Source organism: Acomys russatus, chromosome 17 (assembly GCF_903995435.1).
Source record: "Acomys russatus chromosome 17, mAcoRus1.1, whole genome shotgun sequence".
NCBI lineage: Eukaryota > Metazoa > Chordata > Mammalia > Rodentia > Muridae > Acomys > Acomys russatus.
The window spans coordinates 45,153,406-45,174,577 of NC_067153.1; the positions used below are offsets into that span (position 1 = coordinate 45,153,406).

Genomic DNA, 21,172 nt, shown 5'->3' on the forward strand with positions numbered 1-21,172 from the left:
CGTTAGTGCATTTAGAGCCTTTCCCTACAGACTTTGATGGACTAGGTCTTTTGTTCTCATTATGGCAGGAGCTGCTGTCTCCGTGCTGGCTTTGATGGTCCAAGTGTTACTTCCACCATGGGGTCTCTTGTGCTAAGGTCTGGGGGCCTGTTTTAACACCAAGCTTGCAGGTCCTACCAAAGCTGGTCACGGGAGCACCTTCTCGCCAGTGTCTCTGATGGGTCACATGATTGGTGATGACCAAGAAGCTTGGGAGGTAACTCCCTTCTGTACTCTCATAAAGCCTTTCCTGGGAAGCATGTGGTACCCAATGGCCAACTTAGCCTGAGTGTCATTTCCAGTCTCCTGACTCCTCTACATCTCTCAGATGTCACATAAGAAGTTAGGCAATATGACTGTGACTGAGGGGGACCTCCTCCCCCTGTATATGCTTATAGGGTATCGAGTCTCTTCTTGGTAGCCTCTTATCCTTCCTCTGAGTGCCACCAGGCCTCCCTTTCTGGGAGACGTGGTCAAATATGGGGCACCAGAGTTCATATGAAAGTCAGTTCCCACTCTCCACTCAACTGTGGAGAATGTCCTATTCGTTGGCTAGATCTGGGTAGGGGTTTGAAGTTTACTGCACGTATTGTCCTTGGCTGGTGCCATAGTTTGAGCAGGACCCCTGGACCCAGATCTGCCCATCATAATGTTCTTCTTGTAGGTTTCTAGGACCCTCTGGATCCTTCTATTTCCCCATTCTCCCATGCTTCTCTTACCTAAAGTCCCAATAGGATGTCCTCTGTCCCACTTTCCTGGTAAGTGAAGACTTTCATGGGACATGCCCCTTGGGGCTAGTGTCCAGGTATAGGTGAGTATATAGCATTTGACTCTTTCTGCTTCTGGGTGAACTCACTCATTATGTTCATTTCTAGTTCAATCCATTTAGTAGGGGGAAAGCAGGAGGGAAGGAAGAATGGGAGGATATAAGGGATGGGATAACAATTTAGATGTAATATGAATAAATTAATAAAATATTAAAAACAAAACGAAACAAAAAAAAACCCAAAAAAATGTAGATATTGTTTGGGTTGTCATGATTGACAAGCTGGGGTGGGGACAAGCATCTAGGTATATATGCATGGATTGTGGGCATATGTTTTGTTGTCACAAAAGCTCTTAAAATCCTAGACCATGATTTATTTGGTGAATAAAACCTCCAGATATGCCGGGCGTGGTGGCGCACGCCTTTAATCCCAGCACTCAGGAGGCGGAGGCAGGCGGATCGCTGTGAGTTCGAGGCCAGCCTGGTCTACAAAATGAGTCCAGGATGGCCAAGGCTACACAGAGAAACCCTGTCTCGAAAAACAAAAAAACAAAAACAAAAAAACCCAAAAACCTCCAGATATTAAAAAAAAAAGAGAGAGAGAGAAGCAGAAGAAGTTAGACAACAGATGTGATGAGGCTGGCTGAGCAGTAGCCCCGGCTGTGTGGCAGTGGAAGGAAGTTTGAAAGGGGAGCTTCTAGGAGGAGTCCTGCCCTTCCCTCATCAGTGTAGCATATACCGTCACATCTCAGCAGTGCTTTCTGGCATCTGTGTATAAACCGTATCAATTTAGATGAAAGAATGGGGTCAGAGGGTAAAGGCAAGAATGGTTGTCATTTCTGAGGTTCAACAGACCAGTCCTTCCACTGGGGTCAAGTGTCAGGTAAGAATAAGTAGGGGCTTGTGGATGTCCATAGGGAAGCTACTGAGGGCCCGCTCCAGCCTGGAGATCTCGCAGGGGTGATTTAGTTTAGAGCACAATGACTTATTGCACATTAGGACCCTAGGAGGGCAGTGAGTGAGATGTTGTCCCTCCTCTCAGCGGGGCAGAGCACAGAGCTGGTAGGGGAGTGGGGTTGTCAGAGCACCAAAGACACCATGGTCGCTGGGCCTGGGCTGTCCATCAGGCACGGAGAACTTAAAACGCTGCAGGAGGCAGGTGAAGAAGAGGAAGAGCTCCATGCGGGCCAGGGGCTCCCCCAGGCATGCGCGGCGGCCTGAGGGTGGGAGAGAGGCTCAGTTAGTCTGGGACCTGTTTGATGCTCCACCCTCCAAGGTACTCTGGTGAGAGACAGGGATCCAGGCACCCCGCGGGCACCTGCGGAGAATGGCATGAAGGCCTCATGCTTCACAAAGTGTCCCTGGGCGTCCAGGAAGTGCTCAGGATGGAAGTGGAGGGGTTTCTCCCAGACGGTCTCGTCCTTCAGTGCTGAGGACAGGTTGGTGATGAGGGTCGTCCCCTGGCAAGAGACACACTGTGTGAACATGGATTGGGGTAGGGCTGCCAGGGCCCTGGTCACCATTGTCACATGCACAGTCTCTACCTCACGTACTAGATTCTGTCATGTAACCTCAGCCCTAGAAGCTTCTCAGCACTCTCTGATACTATGACAGGGATAAGTGACAGGTGACATAGTTTACACACTGTCCCTGTATTTGCACATAGTGGATGCTACAACCACTCCAGCCATATTTTATCTTGTTTGCCTTTCTAGCTAGGAATTTGGGTGTACAGTTCTAGTTACTGTTCCATTCCCCATACTCACTCAGGGGAAGTTGGTACTGTGGAGCATTGGGTTACCTAAATTCCAATCCTCCTTAACTGGGCAGCTCAGGCCACTAGCTGGCTGGTAACACTGGACATTGGAGGGCTCCAGGCCTACCTTAGGGATAAGAAAGCCCTGCATTTCAATGTCGCAAGATGTCTTGTGAGGCACGCCAAGTGGGAGGACGTCACCAAAGCGCTGCACCTCATGGATGACAGCATTGGTGTAGGGCATGTGGGCCTGGTCAGCCATCTCTGGGTGCTGCACCTGGCCTATGACTTCATCAATCTCCTGCTGGACCCGGCCTGGAAAGACAGCATCCTCTCAGTGAAGGAGCCCCAGGGAGATTCCCCCTGTCCTTCTACTTCCTCTCTGCTAAGGGCTGGGTCCATGGCCATCACCCGTGCTGGAGTCTGGGTCAATCCCCTGCCAGGAGCCACAAGTGTCCCAGGGAAACTTAAGGACACTGCCTCATCCCTCCTCCTTCTTTCTTCCCAGCCCAGCCAGGCTCACGCTGCACATCCGGGTGCAGGATCATGAGCAGCAGGGCCCAGGACAGCGTGGTTGACGTGGTCACCATCCCTGCAGTGAACAGGTCAGCCACCACCATGCGCAGGTTCTCGTCATTGAAGCTGCTCTCAGGGTTCCCCTTGGCCTGGGCCAGGCAGAAAGGGTGGGCTCAGTGGGGAGAGGAACCCCATGAGGGCCTCCCATTGTCCCCAGGCTGCCCAGGTGCTGAGTCACTTGGTGATAGACAGGACCCCACCCACCTGGCCTCACAGCTCACAGGACCTCAGCCCACAGCCCCTGGCCCCATCACTTGGAGCTGTCAATCACCTTCTCCACCTCATTCAGGAAGGCATCAATCAGGTCTCGGGGTGGTTGGGCAGGGTCCCACGTCATCTTTTGCTCGGTTAGAAGCTCATCCAGCATGGTGGCAAAGGCCTTTTGTCCAGGGAAGATGTTGCCAATTAGCCCTGGGATGCGCAGGAGCACTGGGAACACGCCCAGGAACTGTGACCAACAGAGAGAGACCGATAGAGGCCTGGGTGCTTCCTGCAGGAACAGCCTCGCATCCCAGCCTCCTCTAGGTACACTAGTGACATAGTCCCTTCCTTTTTGCCCCTACCTTCCAGAAATTTCACAGGCTTGTGTGGCTTCTACATGGCTGGGGAGCATAAGCACTCAGCATTTACAAGCACTTGACCCCAGTCTACCCTCTCCCCTCCCAGCCCCTCCCAGAATATTCTCTCCCTGTCACTCCTGCACGTCGATCATCTTCCTGAGAGGCTCCACGGTAGGACGTTATCTGGGTACAGACACCCCCGAGCCCCGCACCATGGGCAGGAATCCAGCTTCCTCCTTAAGGGTGTCCTTCAACGAGCCCTGTAGCTTGATGAAGCGAGGGTCATCGTACTCAAAGCGGCGGGCGTAGAGGAGGGATGCGATCACATTACACACTGCGTTTTCCAACAGAGAGGTAGGGCTGAAAGGGCACCCTGTAGCGAGTTGAGATGTTAGAGTGTTGGTTGCCTATCCCCACCTGTACCCACCAATCCATCACCTACCTGTGTAGGCAGCGAAGGCGTCACAGAGGCACCTGGCCTCCTCAGTCACCCACTGCTCCAATGACTTCTTGCCCAGGCCAAAGTGACGAAAGGTGGACACAGAGAAGTGTCGCTGCTGCCGCCAGGCAGCTCCATACTCTGCCAGGACCACACCTAGGGGACCACACTTAGGCCTGAGACTTGGTTTTCTTGTCTGCTCCTAAGGCACTTTCTCCCCGCTACAGTCTTGAGTGCTACTGTAAGTCCCTTTGTCTGCCCTTTAACCATCAGCCTTTGCTTTCTTTTCTCTGTTCCTGTTCCTCCCCCCCCCAATTAGGTCTCAGATTGTCTATAATCCCTGAACCCTTTCTAGCCCTCATTTCCCCACCACGTCTGTCACTTCTTGTATTTGCCTTGAGAGCGTGGTCCAAAGCCCAATTGGTCATTGAAATGCAGTGGTGGGCGGTCAGAGGTGTCCTCGCTGTATTTCACCAGTGCCTCGCGCAAGGCCGTCACGCCGTTGAGTACAACCACTGGCTCAAACGCCAGCTGTAGGCTGAACAGGTCCCCAAAACGACATCGCAGCTGTAGGCAAGGAGTTAGTGTATCACTGTCGAGCCTGGATCCCTGGCTGGACTTGGCAGGGGAGCCCCAGGGCGAGCACGCAGAAGGGTGATAGCAGCTACTATTTGTCTGGGGACTCGCTTCGGACCCTATCAATCACTCCACCATGACCTTGCTAGTGTTACACGTTTGCCAGCTGGTCCCACTAGCATCCCCTTGTCACATGAGGAAACTGAGGTTCGTGGATGTAAGGAGGGGAGTCTGAGAATCCAAAGTAACCAAAGGATGGAAGTGGCCTCTGCACCTCACTCATCTTTGACTTCCTGACAGAAACAGGAAGTGTTTAGGATCTCATCTTCTCCCCCATTCTCAACACATTTTCCTCTGGTGGAATGAGATGGAATGTGAGGCCTATATAACTTGACTTTCTGTGTACATACACTCTCACACACACACGCACGCAAACATATACATGTGTTTTATTTTATTTTTTGAGCCAGTATCTCAGTATGTAGCTAGGGCCAGCTTGCAGCTTGCTATGTAGACCAAGCTGACATTGAATTCACAGAGATCTGTTGGTGTTTGCCAATAATACTGAGATTATAGACCTCCACTACTGCTTTGGGCCTTTTCTTCTTTTAAAATTGTAGATTTTTGAAAAAAGGTCTCATTATGTAGTATGGGCTGGCTTTGGAACTTGACATTTTAGACCAGGTTTGCCTAGAACTCAAGGTAATATGCCTGCTTCTGCTTCCCAAGTGCTGCGATTAGAGAGGCATGCCACTACCACAGCTGACCCTTAAATCTTGGTTTTAGAGATAGTTTTGGTGTGTAGCTTAGGCTGGCCTGGAATGTATAGCCCACGCTGGCATTAGAATGCAACCCCGGCACCATCATGAACCACCACATCCTGCCCTGTTAACTGGATCCCAAATTGTCTGCTCGATCCTGTCCCATCTCCTGGCCATGGCCTTCAGAAAGGCTGGAGTATCCTCAGGTCCTGCACCACTCTCCCCAGGAGGAGGTTCTTAACTTACTTTCCCCTAGAGGGCCAACTCCTTGTCCAGAATGGAGTTTCACTATCACCCACTGTGTTCTGATGGGAGGTGGTTACCATGGCCCTCTGCTGCCCTCCAACAATTCTCCTACCTTTTGGAAGCCTGCTGGCATATTCTGGAAGTCTATCTGCAGCAGGTTCCCAAGCACAGGCCATGGCATGGGGCCTGGTGGGTAGCGGGCAGTCCTGTGCTGGCGCCGGTGCATCAGGTCCACCAGAAGCAGGAAGATGACCACAAATATGGCCACGGACCACAGCTCAGCCCCAGTCAGCAGCCTCATGGCTGCTCTGCCACTCTCTGGGTTTCTCAGGAAACACCTCTCAGTCTTCGCTCCAAGCTGCCTAGGACCAGGAACAACAGTATCAGCACACCCTGGACCTTCAGCTGGCCTGGGCTAGTCCTTTATAAAGGAGCCTATGCTGCCCTTTGTCCTCTGCCTTAAGGCACGCTGGCGCATTGACCATGCAGAGTGCAAGGGGGTGTCAAGGCAGGCCAGAGGCAATGGTAATTTTAGAGGTGCCTGCCCTCTAAGGCCTCAGATGCTTATGCAGGGGAAGGGGACAGAAACCCAGGGGAATCATGTGGGCCTGGCATACTGGTTATGCTTGGCTGGGCACTGGGAGGCCGCCTCGCATCCCTGTGGGCCAGACGACAGATGCATCTCCTGCTCAGGCACCTGGTCAAGGGGAGGCGTGCAGACAGCAGATCTTAGAAGGGCTTGGGGATATTGCCTCAATCAGGAGTGAGACTTCCCTGGAGGCTTCACTGAAGGGCTTTTCTGGAAGCGAGTGAGGACTCGAACCGCACTGCAGGCCACTGGGCTGTGGGACCAGGTGCCACTGGAATGGACTGTGCAGGTGAGTGAGGGGCACTGGGAGGATTTATTATATACAGTATTCTGCCTGCATGTACACCTTTATGCTAGAAGAGGGCACCAGATCTCACTATAGATGGTTGTGAGCCACCCTGTGGTTGCTGGGAATTGAACTCAGGATGTCTGGTAGAAGAGCTGCACTTGCTTTGTAGACCAGGCCGGCCTTGAATTCATAGAGATCTGCCTGCCTCTGTCTCCCTGAGTGCTGGGATTATAGGCATGCACCACTTCGCCCAGCAATGGGCTAATGCTCTTAGCCACAAAGCCATTTCTCCAGCCGGCGCTTTACTTTTTAAAGACATATTTTCTTTTAGCCATTTGAGCAGATTGTGGTGAGCTGATTTAGAGTCTTCATCCAGCAACTTCAATGTCCGGGACAGTTTGCACTCACTGCCTATTTTCTCCCGTATGGGCTCTTCTTTCTGGCTCTTTGGCTGGTCTCATTATTTTAAGCTGGATGTTTACATCACTACTGTGTGGTTACTCTGAAAACAAGTTGTTACCTGGGTTTTTGTTTTTGTGACAAGTGCTGAGAGAAAAACTTACAAGGTGGAAAGATTGATTTTTGGCAGTGCTTTTAGGTGTCTCACTCCACAGCAACTCGCTCCATGGTGTGGGGCTATGGCTAGACAGAACATCATAATTGTGAGAGCACGTGGAAGAGCGAAGTGCATCCCGAGACAGCCAGGAAGGAGCGGGGAAACACTAGGGACAAGACCTAACCCAGGAACTAACTTCCTCCAGCACAACCCTCCTCCTACAGTCCGTTCAGCTATGAGCTTATCAATGGATTAATGCATTGGATTGAAGCCCTCATAGGCCAATCATCTCTCAATAGTACCATCATGCAGGGACTTCAATGCAGGAGCCTTTTTGGGGGATATTTCCTGTGCAAACCTCAGGAAGGAAAGGGGACTATTAACCAACCATAGCAACAACAATAACAACAGCAGTAGCAGCAGCAGCAGCAGCAGCAGCAGCAAAACTCATATATGGGCCAAAGAATGAAAACTCAATGGAGGAAGCCAGTAAGCCAAAGTAGCTTACTATGGGGATGGTAGGAGGTCACAAGAAACCTCCAGGTATGGGGCAGTTGAGTGACCCCAGACTAGGTTCTGAGAAATCCCCTATATGAGGGCACTGACTGACCCTAGGGAATCTATGGATTTGCACTTCCCATAGGGGAAACTGAGCAGCTCGGAAAGACTGATCCATAAGAGACCCCTCGTATCTTGGGGAGGAAGAAAAGATTAAATGTGTTAATTTTTTTCCTGTAGCTGTATGCTTTCTGTGTTATCTGAACTTAAGATGTGTGCCTGTGAATGTGAGGGACTAGGAATTACACATTCCTGAGAGGCAGGAAACAGATGATAAAGATGGCAGATTCCTGGTTTCTTTCTAACATTCCTGGCCTAGCAGCTTGAGACAAAGGCCTGGTAGGTTTTTCCTTCTGGACAGTCCTTCCCCCACCCCCTCACACCCTGGCCCCAGCTCAGTCGACAGGTTCAAGACTGGACCAGAGCTCATGAGCCACTTTGTTGGGTGGGGCTTTTAGGTGGTACAACTGCTTTCTTAAATTTTTTTTTCTGAGACAGGGTTTCTCTGTGTAGCCTTGGCTGTCCTGGACTCTCTTTGTAGACTATATTGATCCACCTGCCTTTGCTTCCTGAGTGCTGGGATTAAAGGCATGCACTACCACATCCGGCCGTACAGTCAGATGCTTTAAAGACATCTCTTTCCCTTGTAAATAATCCCTCACCCCACTCCTGTCAATAACGACGGTAAAAACTCATTAATTCACCACATTAGTATTGTTGTGACTTTGGTCTGTTGTGCATTCCTCTTCTGGGATGAGCATGTGTGTGTGTGTGTGCGCGCGCGTGTGCTCGCACACGCGTTGATTCTCCCCAAGAAAAGTCAACTACACAGCAGCAATTCAGAAAGAATAACAAATCATAGGTCCAGGGCAACGATTACTGATGCTACAGGGAATTACAAAGTCACGGCTAAGGGCTTGCATCCCAGGCAGAGATCTAGAGCTTGGAAGTCCCTGACATTATTTAGAGCCAGTTTCTCTGCAGAATCAGGTTATGTGAACTGAACCAGAAGACAGGCAGCAGAGCTTGGCTGGGCTCCTGTGCGGGGTCTCCCCCTCCCACACGCCTGATTTCAGCTACATGCTACTCATCAAACCGGATGGCCAAAGCCCTGAGCGCTTGTCAAGTGCTAGTAACTGTACAATGGAGAAGGCTCCCAGCTCATTTAATCATCAAAATCTAAAGAGAAGAGTCTGGGCTTTTCCTAGTGGCCCAGGCCATCGCTGTCCACTCCAGCTCCACCAGAAGGAAGATCATCGCTCTCTGAACCATCCACGCAAGTTTGTGAGTCAGTGAGTCTGACATTAGCTTCTTACACTACTCGACCTAAACACTTCCCAGCCTCTAAGCCAGACTATGGCTGTCTGCGACCAGGATACATTCACTGGCACTTTATGGAAACGCCTTTGTTTGTGGGCAAAGATCCAGGTAGGGAAGGAGCGTCCTTTGTTGAATGTAATTCAATGTTACTGAGTAGAAATCACAGTGCCCAGACCAGAGCCCAGGTCTCCCTCCCTGTCCTGTCCCCAGCCGTTCCCTGTTGTTCCAGACAGCTGCATTATTTGGTGACCTTGAGGACATGGTCACTTAGAAACTCTGGCTGCTTCCTCAGCTGGCATAACCATGTCTGTGCTGCTGCCTCCCTGGAAGACAAGTGGACATGGGCAAGTAGGTGCGGTGCTCATACACACGTGTACACGTGCCTGCGTGTGTGGACACACACACACACACACACACACACACACACTCTATCTCCTCCCCCCACCAGTGGTAAAGCTCTTGTTCTTAATTCACTTCCACCCCAAAATAATAACAGATTAGAATTCTTCTGAAATCCAAATCAGGGTGGCTCCTGTACTCTAGTCTGCCTATGTTACCCACCCTGGCCTCTTTCTCTTTGAAGGAAAAATCCAAACACAGGGACTAGATCTGGACTCAGAGGGGACTAGGATTTATGGAATACACTACTTCACAAACACACACACACACACACACACACACACACACACACACACACAGTTTTGACCAAATACTCCTGATGCCTCCTTGCAGGAGCAATGCCTGCTACTGTACCACCCAACCCATAGACCACGCGGGGGGCGGGGCTTACTGCGCTCACAAATCACAAACCCCAAGATGGAGACAAGAAATGTGTTTGGAAAGATGATCCAATATTGCCCAAATGCATCAAAACCGCTTTCCTGGGGAAGGTCAGAATGCCGTCGGCCCTCTTGGCCATGTGCATGGTTTCCATCGCTGTCGCTGTGTCTAAAGCCAGGGGGACTTTATGCAGCAAACACAGCAAGCTCAGGTCTGCACCTGGCCTACGTGTCGCCAGCAAAGCCCTGGGAAGGCACCCGCCTTGTCATCCAGCTTCAGCCTGACAAAGTGGGGCCTCCTGTGTGGTCTGTCAACCTTGGATCTAGGCAGCATGGTCTTTGGATCCTACTTTTGAGTACCAGGGCGTTGCCTGATGGGTTCTGGAACAGGACAGGCAGTGACAAGACCCAGCATGGCCACAGGCTCAGGAGTAGCCTGGGTGAGTGTCTTCCCTGAATAAGCCACCCTGCTGGAGTAGAGGGGAGCCAGGCGCTCCTTCTGCTATGCAGCACTGTGTTCCAATGCCCCCCCCCCAAAAGAGACTGCATCTGGGAGAACTCTGACAGGGCAGAGAAGGGGCGGGAACGGTGTGCTGTCCTAGAAACTGGAACATATCCTCTTTGACAGTCTATTTCCAAGTATCCTGTCAGGCCACAAGAAAGTTCCCAGCAGAACCGCCGAACAGGCCCTCTCTCCCCACCTAGTCGGACCGCAGTCTTCCATGGAGCGTCTCACAAGCCTGTCTTACACTGACACATAGGCTGCAACATGAACTGCTCAAGATGCCAACTGCGACATCCCCTGAACTGTATCATCTATGACTAAAGATGACCCTGCCCTTTGAACAGCATTTCTGACAGTGGAGACAAATTTCTCAGGGCATGCCTCTTCTCTCACGTCAAACAGCTGAACAGGATGAGGGGTTGGTGGCTTGCCATGACCTCTAATTCATCACCAGCATGAACTTGACAACTGTGCCCTAGAGCTTAGAAATCACACATGCAGTCAGCACGATCAGAGCGGACAAGCTAACAGTGTAAAGGCCTAACAAAGCCCACGGGCCGGTGATCCACCCCAGTCACTGCCAGCATGGTCCCGAGGCTGTTGCAAGCATTCTGTCCACTCCCTTTTGAAACATTTTGTCCCATAAGAATATTCCAAGCCATGTTGTCCTTTGCAGTTACGTCTACACTCCGTGTCTGTTTTTAGCATCAAGGTAACTGGTGAGCAGCTGCTGTGACGTCCTCCTCGGAGCCCCAGTGCAGCTCTCTCCAGATCCTCCAACCCCTTCACACCTTCAGAGCAGGGAGGCAGAACCCTTCAAAACTTCAGGCTACAGACACAGGGTAGCTTACTACCATGTCTCAAATCCCAGGATCTGGGAGGCTGAGGCAGGAGGATTGCATCGAGCTCAAGGCCAGCTTGGGCTACAGTGTGAACTCTGTCTCAACAACACAAAACAAAGGGCTAGCAAGGAAAGCAAATCTCTAGGACTTGTTACGTAATGGAGAAGTCTAAGACTCGAGCTGATGTGATCTGTGCTCGACTGTTTGAGGGGAACACGCTGGCATCTGCTGCTGCCGACACAGAACAGGGTGGGGTGCTGGGGCTCAGATCACAGCCACAGCATACAGGATAGCAACTGTACATTCTAGTGGGTGGTCTGAGGGCGCTCGCTGTCAAATTCCTTGTATGTTCAGTGTAGAACTCTCTCTCTCTCTCTCTCTCTCTCTCTCTCTCTCTCTCTCTCTCTCTCTCTCTCTCTCTCTCTCTCTCTCTCTCTCTCTCTCTTCCTTCTTGTTTGTTTTCAGATAGAGTCTCACTATGTAGATCAGGATGTCCTGGAACTCACAGAGATCCTCCTGTCCTGCCTCGGGAGTACTGGGATGTTATGCCTGGCTCAGGGTGGAGTTTCTGTCTTTTAGTTTTTCCTAATTCCTGGTCCCTAAGATGGCCATTCAGCGACAACAACATTCCAGTCCAGAGGGTGCAAGCAGGGCTGGTTTTGGCCAGGGTCCACTCACTAGCCCCATCCTCCCTTTAGCACCCTTTGAGCCCCAAAAGCATAAGAAACAGGCTGGGGGGAAGAGAGGGGGAAGTGAGGTCTGGATTGCTTAAATTCTGCCCATGCCCAGGAAGGCCAGAATACATTTCAAAGGGCAAGTTATGCAAAGTCCCAAGGTCAAGCTCCACCCTGCTCTCTGTGGGACAGAGGTCCTCAGCCCCAAGCCCCAGGAACCTGCGCTCTGTCAAACTCAAGGTGGTTCTGGCATCTTAGCCTCAGCCTGGGACAGTAGGAAGCAGTTTACTCCACCCTCCCTCAAGTTACAACAGGCCCTGAGGTTCCCCTCTGTCGTCCCCCTCCCCTGCCCCTACAGCCGGGAGAATCACTCCATTCAGGGGAAGGGACTGCCGTCCCAGTGCTAAGGCCTCCCCGGCTTAGGGCCTGGAATGGAGGCCCGCCTTGCACCCTTTCCACACCGAATGGGCAGACCGACAATCGCTTTTACCGATGCGATGCGTTCTGAAGCCCAGCCCAGGAGACAACAGGTGTCTGGAGCCCAACAGGACCGGGAGGAGGAGAAGCTCAGAGGAAGAAGAACAACTCAGAGGAAGAGAGGGAGCTGTGAGGAGCAGCAACTCTGAAGAGGAGGGATTCTGAGGAGGAGGAGGAGGAGGCAGAGGAGGAGCAACTCTGAGAAGGAGGGTCCATTTGATGAGGCGGATCTACTCCCAGGAGTGGTAGGGTTGCTCTCAGGAGGAGGGGAAGGAGTTTGAAGGACTCCTGCCGGGGAGGGGCCTCATCAATGAAGCTGGGGCGGAGGGGCGGCTTATCTCTGCGGAGGAGTCTGCAACCCTGACAGGTCTGCAGTCAGAGCCTCGTGATCTCTCTGAGCACCCAGAGCTCACTGGGACTTAAATTTAGCTTGTGCTACCTAGGGATCAGGGCTTACAGTGGGCCACAGATGGTTCTTGGGGACACTGAAGACAGAGGAGCTGCAGTGACAGTGATAGAACCGCACAGAGAAGTGTTCATCCTTTACACACAGCATAACTAAGCTGAGATGAATAATTTCCCATCAGAGACCATGGGGACCAGAAGACTACAGGATAACACATGCAAACCCTGAAGAACGCCATCCAAATGTTCTTTATCAAGAGAGAATTATCCTTCAGGAATTAAGTAGAAACCAGGGCATTTCCAGATAAAGTTGAAGGAAATCATTATCAGTGGGTTTGCCTTCCAAGGCTCAGTAGAGGGAGTTCCCTGAAACAGTGCACGCCAGTCAACTCAGCGCCACAGAAGAAATGAGCTCAGTGAGCACAGGTGTTCGTGTGCTTCAGGGTGTCACTCCTTCCCTTTTGCCAATATGCCTGAAAACACCAGTGACAAACCCGTGTTCCTGAGAAGAAAATGTCTAAATCTGGGACCTGTGGTATAGTTGGGGAGGGGAGAGATGAACCGCACAGAGTCTGCGCACTTCAGAGAGTATGTTGTTATTCAAAAAAAGTTTTTATATGTTTAAGGTATTGGTTCACACCTGGAAACTCCCTGGCCAGCTCTCCTGGAGCGTGTAGTGCCACAGAAACAGCAAGGAGGAAGATGGGGCCTGAATCCCAGCCGTTGTCCTCTGACCTCTGTATGTGCTGTGTGGCATGCCCCTACCATGTATGTGCACAGCCTCATAGTGAGTGTTAAAGGATGGTGACTTAGCCTCCAAGGTGAATATGAGAAACAAATACATTGTACAAAAAATGAAAAGAGAATCAAAGGGGAACACTAAGAATATCAAAAAGCGTAAAATAGTGCAGGGTGTGGTGGCGCACGCCTTTAATCCTAGCACTTGGGAGGCAGAGGCAGATGGGTCTCTGGCTGGAAGATCTGGCTGGAAGTATAAGATGAAAGCAACCTTTTTCTCCCCAGAGTCACTTTTGGCCTAAGTGTTTGTACCACAGCAATAGAAACCAAGTGAGGACACTTTCCTCTTCCATTTTACTTTTTAAAAATTTCTGAATTCTTTTTATCTTCACCTTAATTCTTCCATCTTTCCGTTTTACATTTGTTTTGTTTTTTGAGACAGGGTTTCTCTGTGTAACAGCCCTGGCTGTCCTGAACTCACTTTGTAGACCAAGCTGGCCTTGAACTCACAGAGATCCCTCATTTTTAAAAAAATACATCTTTTAGTTTAGTTTATGTGTGTCTGTATGTCTTCCTCATGTGTGAGTGCCTAATGTCCCTGAGGCCAGAAAATGGTGTTGGATCCTATGGAGCTGAGGTTATGTGCCAGTGAATCCCCAGCATAGCTATAGGAGAGCAGTAAGTGCACTTAACCTCTGGCATCTCCTCAGCCTCTGTAGGCTTTTAAGAAATGCATACTCGCCAATGACGTTTATTTTATAAATCAGGTGCAGTAAGAGATTCACAGTAATAACTAGTGACAGTTATAACAAACCAAACACTTGTGTGATGGTCCCCAGTGTGGACCTTCTCTCAGATATCTCACTGGACCCACGTAATCCCACATGTGGTGCCGCGGGATGATGCCAGCGCTGAAGATGAGCTGGACGGAAGAGAAGAACGTGGGCACTGTGACACAGTGTCAGGACATCATCACCTTCCTCCTTGAACTGCAGGACCGAGATACTTCAGAGGCAGAACCAATAACACAGACTCTTTTATCTCCCTAATAGCATGACCATGTGGGGGCAAAGGCACCCTTATGTCCCCTACATGAGTGGCACAAGGCAAGAACACAAGGGATATAGAGAGACTCACTGGATGGTACATAGTTCAAGATCTGCAAACTGCTCGTTCCTGGACCTCAGTTATTGACTGTCATTGAAACCAGAGAAGGACAGTGAGTTGTGGGTGAGCAGTGCTCATTTGAACGGCTCGTCTTTAAAGAGCTAGTGTGATGCCGGCTGAACACGAAGGAGCCTTGAAGATGTAAGTCAGTCACAGAAAGGCAGTGTATGTCGCACTCTTGACAACTCATAGACACAGAGGCAGAACGAGGGTGCTAGGGCCGTGCAGAGAGAGAAAGGGGGGCTACTGTCCTGGGCATAGAGCTTCACTTTAGCAGATGCAGCGATCTGCAGGGAGGTGGTAATTGCACACTGGGATTGGCTGCACCAGTGACCTGCATGCTGCAAATGGAGAGGATGAGGTGGGGGTGGCGCACTGGAGTGTGCTGTGTGAGCGAGCTTAAGGCCCTGGGATCAAGTCCCAGTGCTGCGAGTCATAAGATGGGGAGGCTCTGAATACCAGGGATGCCTGGACCAAATAAAACCAAAAGCGTCTCAGACAAACGCATTCCGAGGAGCGTGGCCAGGTCAGTAGAGTGACGTCAGCTTGAGGGCTTCTGTCCTGCACAGTCCAGGACAAGTGCTTGAGTCCCATCAGGCAGTGAGGAGAGCTTGCCCGAGACCCTGGGACATGCAGCTTTCCCAGCTCTGGGGGCTTTTCAGGCACACATGGCATCTCAGGATCTTGGGGACCACCATGTCTCTGTCCCCAGGCAGGAGCAGTGCTAACTCCTAGCAGAAGCCTGTTAAACCTATCCCGGGGAACCGTGGAGTCCTTACTTCTGTCTACATATTGTCACCAACCCACTGATGGGTCTCTGTGCGTGACACAGTGCCAGCTGTCGCTCCTGAACATTAGTGCACCTTCCTTATCCTCTTTCCTGTCTACTTCTTCCCCTCCCCTCCTTCACTCCTTTCTTCCTTGGGCCTTCTCTTCCTTTTCCTCACCCTCCAGCTCTGCTCTAGTTTTACCAGGCAGGGCTCCTGGTTGTGTAGTCCAGGCTGGCTTAGGTCTTGCTGTCTATCCTAGGACAGCTTCACTCCCGTCATCCCCTGCCTCAGGCTCCCAAGTGCTGAAACTGCAGCCCTGTGTGCATGCTCCAGGCTCAGCACCCCCTTCACCCCAGCTTTCACGTTGTCCCTTGGGGAGGGATCAGGCAGGTGGCAAAGGTCGGATGGAGACTGTTGTCTGAGGACCCAGCAGGGACAGAGACTGAGTTGAGAGCAGAAAACAGCAGTGGCCACAAGACTGGTTTATTGTGCGTGGCTTGGCCCTTCCTGAGGAACAGGACTGCAATTAGTGTCCCTGCTGGCGCAGCACAGCACAGAGCTGGTAGGGTGAGGGGGCAACCGGAACTGCAAAGACGCCATAATCACTGGGCCTGGGCTGTCCATCAGGCACCGAGAAGCTAAAGCGCTGCAGGAGGCAGGTGAAGAAGAGGAAGAGCTCCATGCGGGCCAGGGGCTCCCCCAGGCATGCGCGGCGCCCTGTAGGTGGGAGAGAGGCTCAGTCAGCCAGGGGCCTAGCCTCACAACTCCAAGGCATTCTGGGAAGGGGAAGAGAGCCAGGCACCCCACGGGTACCTGCGGAGAATGGCATGAAGGCCTCATGCTTCACAAAGTGTCCCTGGGCGTCCAGGAAGTGCTCAGGATGGAAGCGGAGGGGTTTCTCCCAGACGGTCTCGTCCTTCAGCACGGAGGACAGGTTGGGGATGAGCATTGTCCCCTGGGAGGAAGCATATGGTGTGAACATGGACTGGCGTGGGGCTGCTAAGACCCTGGTCACCATAATCACATGTACAGCCTCTACCTTACATACTGGAATTTTTCATTCAAGCTCAGGCCCCTAGCCTTTCAGCACCTGGAGGGCCCTGAAACTGATCTCCCATGGGTGCTCAACCCAGAACCCATCCCTGTGTGCAGTGCCTCCTAAAATCTCTGTGGCCTTTTTCCTTTGGCATTTCTCTTTCTTGAGGACTCTCAGGATGGGCCTGTCAGGATGCTGGAAATCTAGGGTGGAGTGGCCTTGGTCTTCCCTGCCCTAGTGTGACAGTGGCCATGGAGCAGAGGGGCCCATGCCTACCTTGGGGATGAGAAAGTCCTGGACTTCAATGTCACGGGATGTGAGGCGGGGCAAATTCAATGGGGAGATGTCCCCAAAGCGCTGCACCTCATGGATGACAGCATTGGTGTAGGGCATGCGGGCCTGGTCGGCCATCTCTGGGCGCCGCGTCTGCCCTATGACTTCATCAATCTCCTGTTGGACTCGGCCTGGAGGGACAGCATCCCCTCAGTGATGCAGTCACAGGGGCTCCCCTTTGCCCCTGTCTTACAATCAAGTCAAGGGCTGAGTCCATGTGAGAAAGATCACCCCTGATTGTTGGAGTCTGCGTTAAGTTCGTGCTGGGAGCCACAAGTGTCTCATGTCCTCTGGGGGGTGTGCCTCCAAGGCCCAGTAGACTCACGCTGCACATCCGGGTGCAGGATCATGAGCAGCAGGGCCCAGGACAGCGTGGTTGATGTGGTCACCATCCCTGCAGTGAACAGGTCAGCCACCACCATGCGCAGATTCTTGTCATTGAAGCTGCTCTCAGGGTTCCCCTTGGCCTGGGCCAGGCAGAAAGGGTGGGCTCAATGGGGAGAGGAACCCCACGAGGGCCTCCCATTGTCCCCAGGCTGCCCAGGTGCTGAGTCACTTGGTGATAGACAGGACCCCACCCACCTGGCCTCACAGCTCACAGGACCTCAGCCCCACAGCCCCCGGCCCCATCACTTGGAGCTGTCAATCACCTTCTCCACCTCATTCAGGAAGGCATCGGTCAAATTTCGGGGTGGCTGGGCAGGGTCCCAGGTGGTTCTATTTTCCATCAACAGGTGATCTACCATAGCCATGAGGGTCCTCTGATTTTGCAAGACTTTTTCAGCCAGCCCTGGCACACGCAGGAGCACTGGGAACGCATTAAGAACCTGTGACAGCCACAGAAGAAGTCAGTGCTTCTGTTTAAAGTTATCAGTCACAATCGTGTATGAGGCTCGTGTGCCATGGTGTGTATGATCGGTTGTCACTGCCCTTCATGGGTCCCAGGCATCATAGTCAGGTCTCCGGGCTGCGTGACAAGCTCATTGCCCACTCACCATTTGGCTGTCTCCTTGGTGCTAGTTATCCTCAGCCCCCAGCCTCCTTCACAGTGGACCCAGAGCCTGCTTGTCCCCACCCATCACCTGCCTCCTCCTCAGCTGCAGCCTCTGGCTTCTGGCAGCCCTAGAGGAGAGAAGAATTTCATCCCAGAAACCACAGGCATATGTGGTTTCTACGTAGACAGAGGACACAGCTTCTCTCGCTTTCTAGAAACCCCGACCTTGGACCCCCTTCTCCCCTCCTGTTGTCGTAGGTTTGTCAACGAGCCTATCCTCCTGCAGCTGACTCTCAGAGCGCCTTTCCCACGGCCTGGGTAGGCAGCTTCCTCTGGGAGGATACACAGCACAGAAGTGGCTCTGCAGGCTGCCCTGAGCCTCCCACCTCAGGAATGAAGCCAGAGATCTCTGTCAGACTTTCTTCCAATAGGCTCAGCATCCTGGTGAGGAAAGGGTCTCCGTACTCAAAGCGACGGGCAAAAATGAGAGATGCGATCACATTGCACAAAGCTTTGTTCAGCATGGTGCTGGGATCAAAGGGACTCCCTGGGAGCGGAGATGCAAGTATGTCAGTGTACTGCCCATGTCTCCCTGTGCCCATCTGCATCCCTCACCCAACACCCACCAGCCTGGTCGGTGAAGGCGTCAGAGAGGTGGCCAGCCTCCTCTGTCACCCACTGCTCCAGCGATTTCTTGCCCAGGCCGAAGTTGCGCAGAGTGGACACAGAGAACCGCCGCTGCTCTCGCCATTCAGGCCCATTTGGTGCAAGGACCACACCTGCGGACACATCTGTGTGTAAGCAAGGACACCAGGCTGTGCCGTCCACTGCTCTCATCACTTCTCATCTCCTCTGGGTTCCCTCCTACCCACGGGCCTCTCAAACCTTGCTACCACAATCCGGACATGCCTCCTGGGTAACGTCTACCCTGGATTTCAGTGGCTTTTTGCTGAGTTGCTTGACAACATATCCGTCAGTATTCATGCCCTGTGGTTCCTCTGCTCACTGCCATACCTCCAAGGCCATCTCTGCCTCCACACAGCCCTTTACCTTGGGATCTGGGCCTCAAACCCAGGTACTCAAAGATGGGCACCACAGGGCGGTCAGCAGTGTCCTCTCCACAGGTCAGCAGCGCTTCCCGCACGGCCTTCACTCCATTGATGATGACCACAGGCTTCCAGGCCATCTGCAGGCTGAACACGTCACCATAGCGGTTTCGAAGCTGAAGCAGAGGGACAGAGCACTTAGGAAGTGGAGGTCCCCATGGGGCCTAGAACCAGGCTCACTGCACGAGCACCTGCATAGTGTGTGTGTGTGTGTGTGTGTGTGTGTGTGTGTGTGTGTGTGTGTGTGTGTGTTGGGTGTTATTGAACTTTGGTCTTCTTGTATTCTGGGAGAAAACTCTTCCACTGACTTCCATCCCCAGCCTGAGATCTGGTGTCACACAACTGTGCCTTCTCATGGTTTAAGTCCAGCAAAGGACTCACAGTAGATGTGATCCCCAGCTGAGACCATCCCAGACTCAGAAAACTGCCCTGGGGCCCTTTAGCATCTCACCACTTATGAGGAAATTCAAGTTCCTTGGATGGGCAGTGAGGCCACAGAGCACACAGCAGCAAGAAATTCACCAGCCACAGCCCTCTGTCCACTTGCTGTGCTGACAGACAGGCTGCGCTTGACCTGGGACCTGGCACCATGCTAAGACCTCAGCTATGACAGACAGGATCATAGGGACTTGGGACCTCTATGACTGCTGCCCTGTCCAACCAGACCGGAATCTGCTGTCACATCTTGCCTAACCTCCTGGACTTTGTGCCTCAAAACTGTTGCCCAAGAAAGTCCAAGTGCCACCACCAGGAAGGGGTGGTCCTTCTTGGGGGCGCAGTTCCCTGTGTAACCTGTGGCTCCACTCCCACTACCTGCTCCAATGGACACCACATCCTCCGTTACCTCCCAGCACTAAGTCACTCACCTTGTACATGCTGTACGGCATGTTCTCTAAGTCCAGCTGCAGCAGGTTGCCCAGCACAGGCCACGGCGCAGGGCCTGGTGGGTAGCGGGCAGCCCAGCGCTGGCGCCTGTGCATCAGATCCACCAGCAGTATGAAGATGACTGTGAATATGGCCGCGGGCCACAGGCCAGTCCCAGTCAGCAGCTCCATGGCCGCGCCACTGCTCCCCAGGCTTCCTAAAGAACAAGAGACAACGCTCACCACAAACACCTAGCACCAGAAGTCCTAAGGTTGGATCCTGCCACCTTATAAAGGAGTGCCAGAGCTGCCCTTTGTCCCCCAGCTCAAGCCAAATTTGTGTTTTGTTTGTTCCAGTATAGGGAGGAGCCAGAGACAGTGAGTCCCTCCCAGGAGCTGACTTAATGGTTCTTCTGGCGTGTGCATGGTATGGGGATGTCCAGGTGACCCTGCTTTGAGGTGGACAATCGTGTGGTGCAGTAAAATTATCTGTGGTGCGACACATGCAGCCTGTGGTGAGTGAGGGGCAGTGGGGGAAGGTAGCTGCAGCCTATGGTGAGTGAGGGGGAGTGGGGGAAGGCAGCTGCAGCCTATGGTGAGTGAGGGGGAGTGGGGGGAAGGCAGCTGCAGCCTATGGTGAGTGAGGGGGAGTGGGGGAAGGCAGCTGCAGCCTATGGTGAGTGAGGGGCAGTGGGGGAAGGTAGCTGTGGCCAATGTAATCTTCAGTACAGCTTGGGTCATGCAGTTAATCAGGAAAGCAGGACACAGCTTGGGAATATTCAGATCTAATTAGAGAATTCTCAGTAATGATCTGAGCATGGTGAGGAGGCCACTAAGGGGGGCATACAACTTGCCACATGCTCAAGTTGTGTCTCTTACCCACCCTCTTTTTCTTGGTGAGTCAGTCTCTCCCCAACAGTCATGAAGAAAAGAGAAATATGACTTAAACGGTACTTGTGCGCAGGACAACTGCTGGTCACCCTGCACATGCCCACTCTCACTCACTGGGGTCAGCCAAGGCTCTGCCCCTGTCCTCTCTGGGGATCCAGACCTCTGAGGATCAAGACTCAGCTGTCCCAGGGGAATCCAGGCTGCGCTCTTGCTCTCTGCTGCCCCCTTCAGTGAGGCAGAAGGGAGGCAGGAGCGAGTTAGAGGGGAGCACACCATGGAGCCATAGCAAGGTCTGGACACTGGATCTTCTCCTCTCTGCTGCCCATGCCACCCTTCTCAGCTGACCTCTCTGTCACCAGGCCTGAGGTGACATGTTTGTTGCTGGCCTGAAGCCCCCAAAGTCTACTCCCGGTTCCTGTCCCTGCCCCACACTGTGACATAGGATGGCAGCCTAGGTTGGGGCAGAGACAAGGGTCTTTCTCTAGGCTCAGCATCACCTGAAGGCGGCCTGCAGGGGAGTCAGGACACCTGAAAGGGTCACGGTCAAGAGTGGGAGGAGGG

General features: G+C 52.5%; 2 protein-coding genes across 2 annotated transcripts; both read right to left on the minus strand.

Moving 5' to 3' along the window:
- Window positions 1-1,761: 1,761 nt before the first annotated feature.
- On the minus strand, window positions 1,762-6,385 carry LOC127201478 (cytochrome P450 2D4-like). Its single transcript, XM_051160078.1, has 9 exons — window positions 5,832-6,385; window positions 4,532-4,703; window positions 4,140-4,292; window positions 3,910-4,070; window positions 3,409-3,585; window positions 3,085-3,226; window positions 2,689-2,876; window positions 2,124-2,265; window positions 1,762-2,022 (listed from the first exon to the last, which is right to left on the minus strand). The coding sequence occupies exons 1-9, from the start codon at window positions 6,018-6,020 to the stop codon at window positions 1,844-1,846; spliced, it is 1,503 nt and encodes a 500-aa protein (XP_051016035.1). The 5' UTR covers window positions 6,021-6,385; the 3' UTR covers window positions 1,762-1,843.
- A 9,473-nt stretch (window positions 6,386-15,858) lies between these two features.
- LOC127201480 (cytochrome P450 2D10-like) lies at window positions 15,859-19,968 on the minus strand. The gene is made up of 9 exons (XM_051160079.1): window positions 19,724-19,968; window positions 18,802-18,973; window positions 18,378-18,530; window positions 18,138-18,298; window positions 17,408-17,584; window positions 17,083-17,224; window positions 16,701-16,888; window positions 16,202-16,343; window positions 15,859-16,105 (listed from the first exon to the last, which is right to left on the minus strand). Exons 1-9 carry the CDS (start codon window positions 19,910-19,912, stop codon window positions 15,915-15,917), a joined length of 1,515 nt encoding a protein of 504 aa, XP_051016036.1. The 5' UTR covers window positions 19,913-19,968; the 3' UTR covers window positions 15,859-15,914.
- Window positions 19,969-21,172: the final 1,204 nt, after the last annotated feature.

Coding starts and splice junctions, on each gene's coding strand:
- LOC127201478 (XM_051160078.1), bottom strand. CDS start 6,020: ATGAGGCTGCTGACTGGGGCTGAGCTGTGGTCCGTGGCCATATTTGTG. Junction 4,293..4,531: donor CTTTGGACCACGCTCTCAAG/GCAAATACAAGA, acceptor GTGGTCCCCTAG/GTGTGGTCCTGGCAGAGTAT. Junction 2,877..3,084: donor CCTGCACCCGGATGTGCAGC/GTGAGCCTGGCT, acceptor CTGTCTTTCCAG/GCCGGGTCCAGCAGGAGATT.
- LOC127201480 (XM_051160079.1), bottom strand. CDS start 19,912: ATGGAGCTGCTGACTGGGACTGGCCTGTGGCCCGCGGCCATATTCACA. Junction 17,585..18,137: donor TCTCTGGCTTCATTCCTGAG/GTGGGAGGCTCA, acceptor TGGCTGTCACAG/GTTCTTAATGCGTTCCCAGT. Junction 16,889..17,082: donor CCTGCACCCGGATGTGCAGC/GTGAGTCTACTG, acceptor CTGTCCCTCCAG/GCCGAGTCCAACAGGAGATT.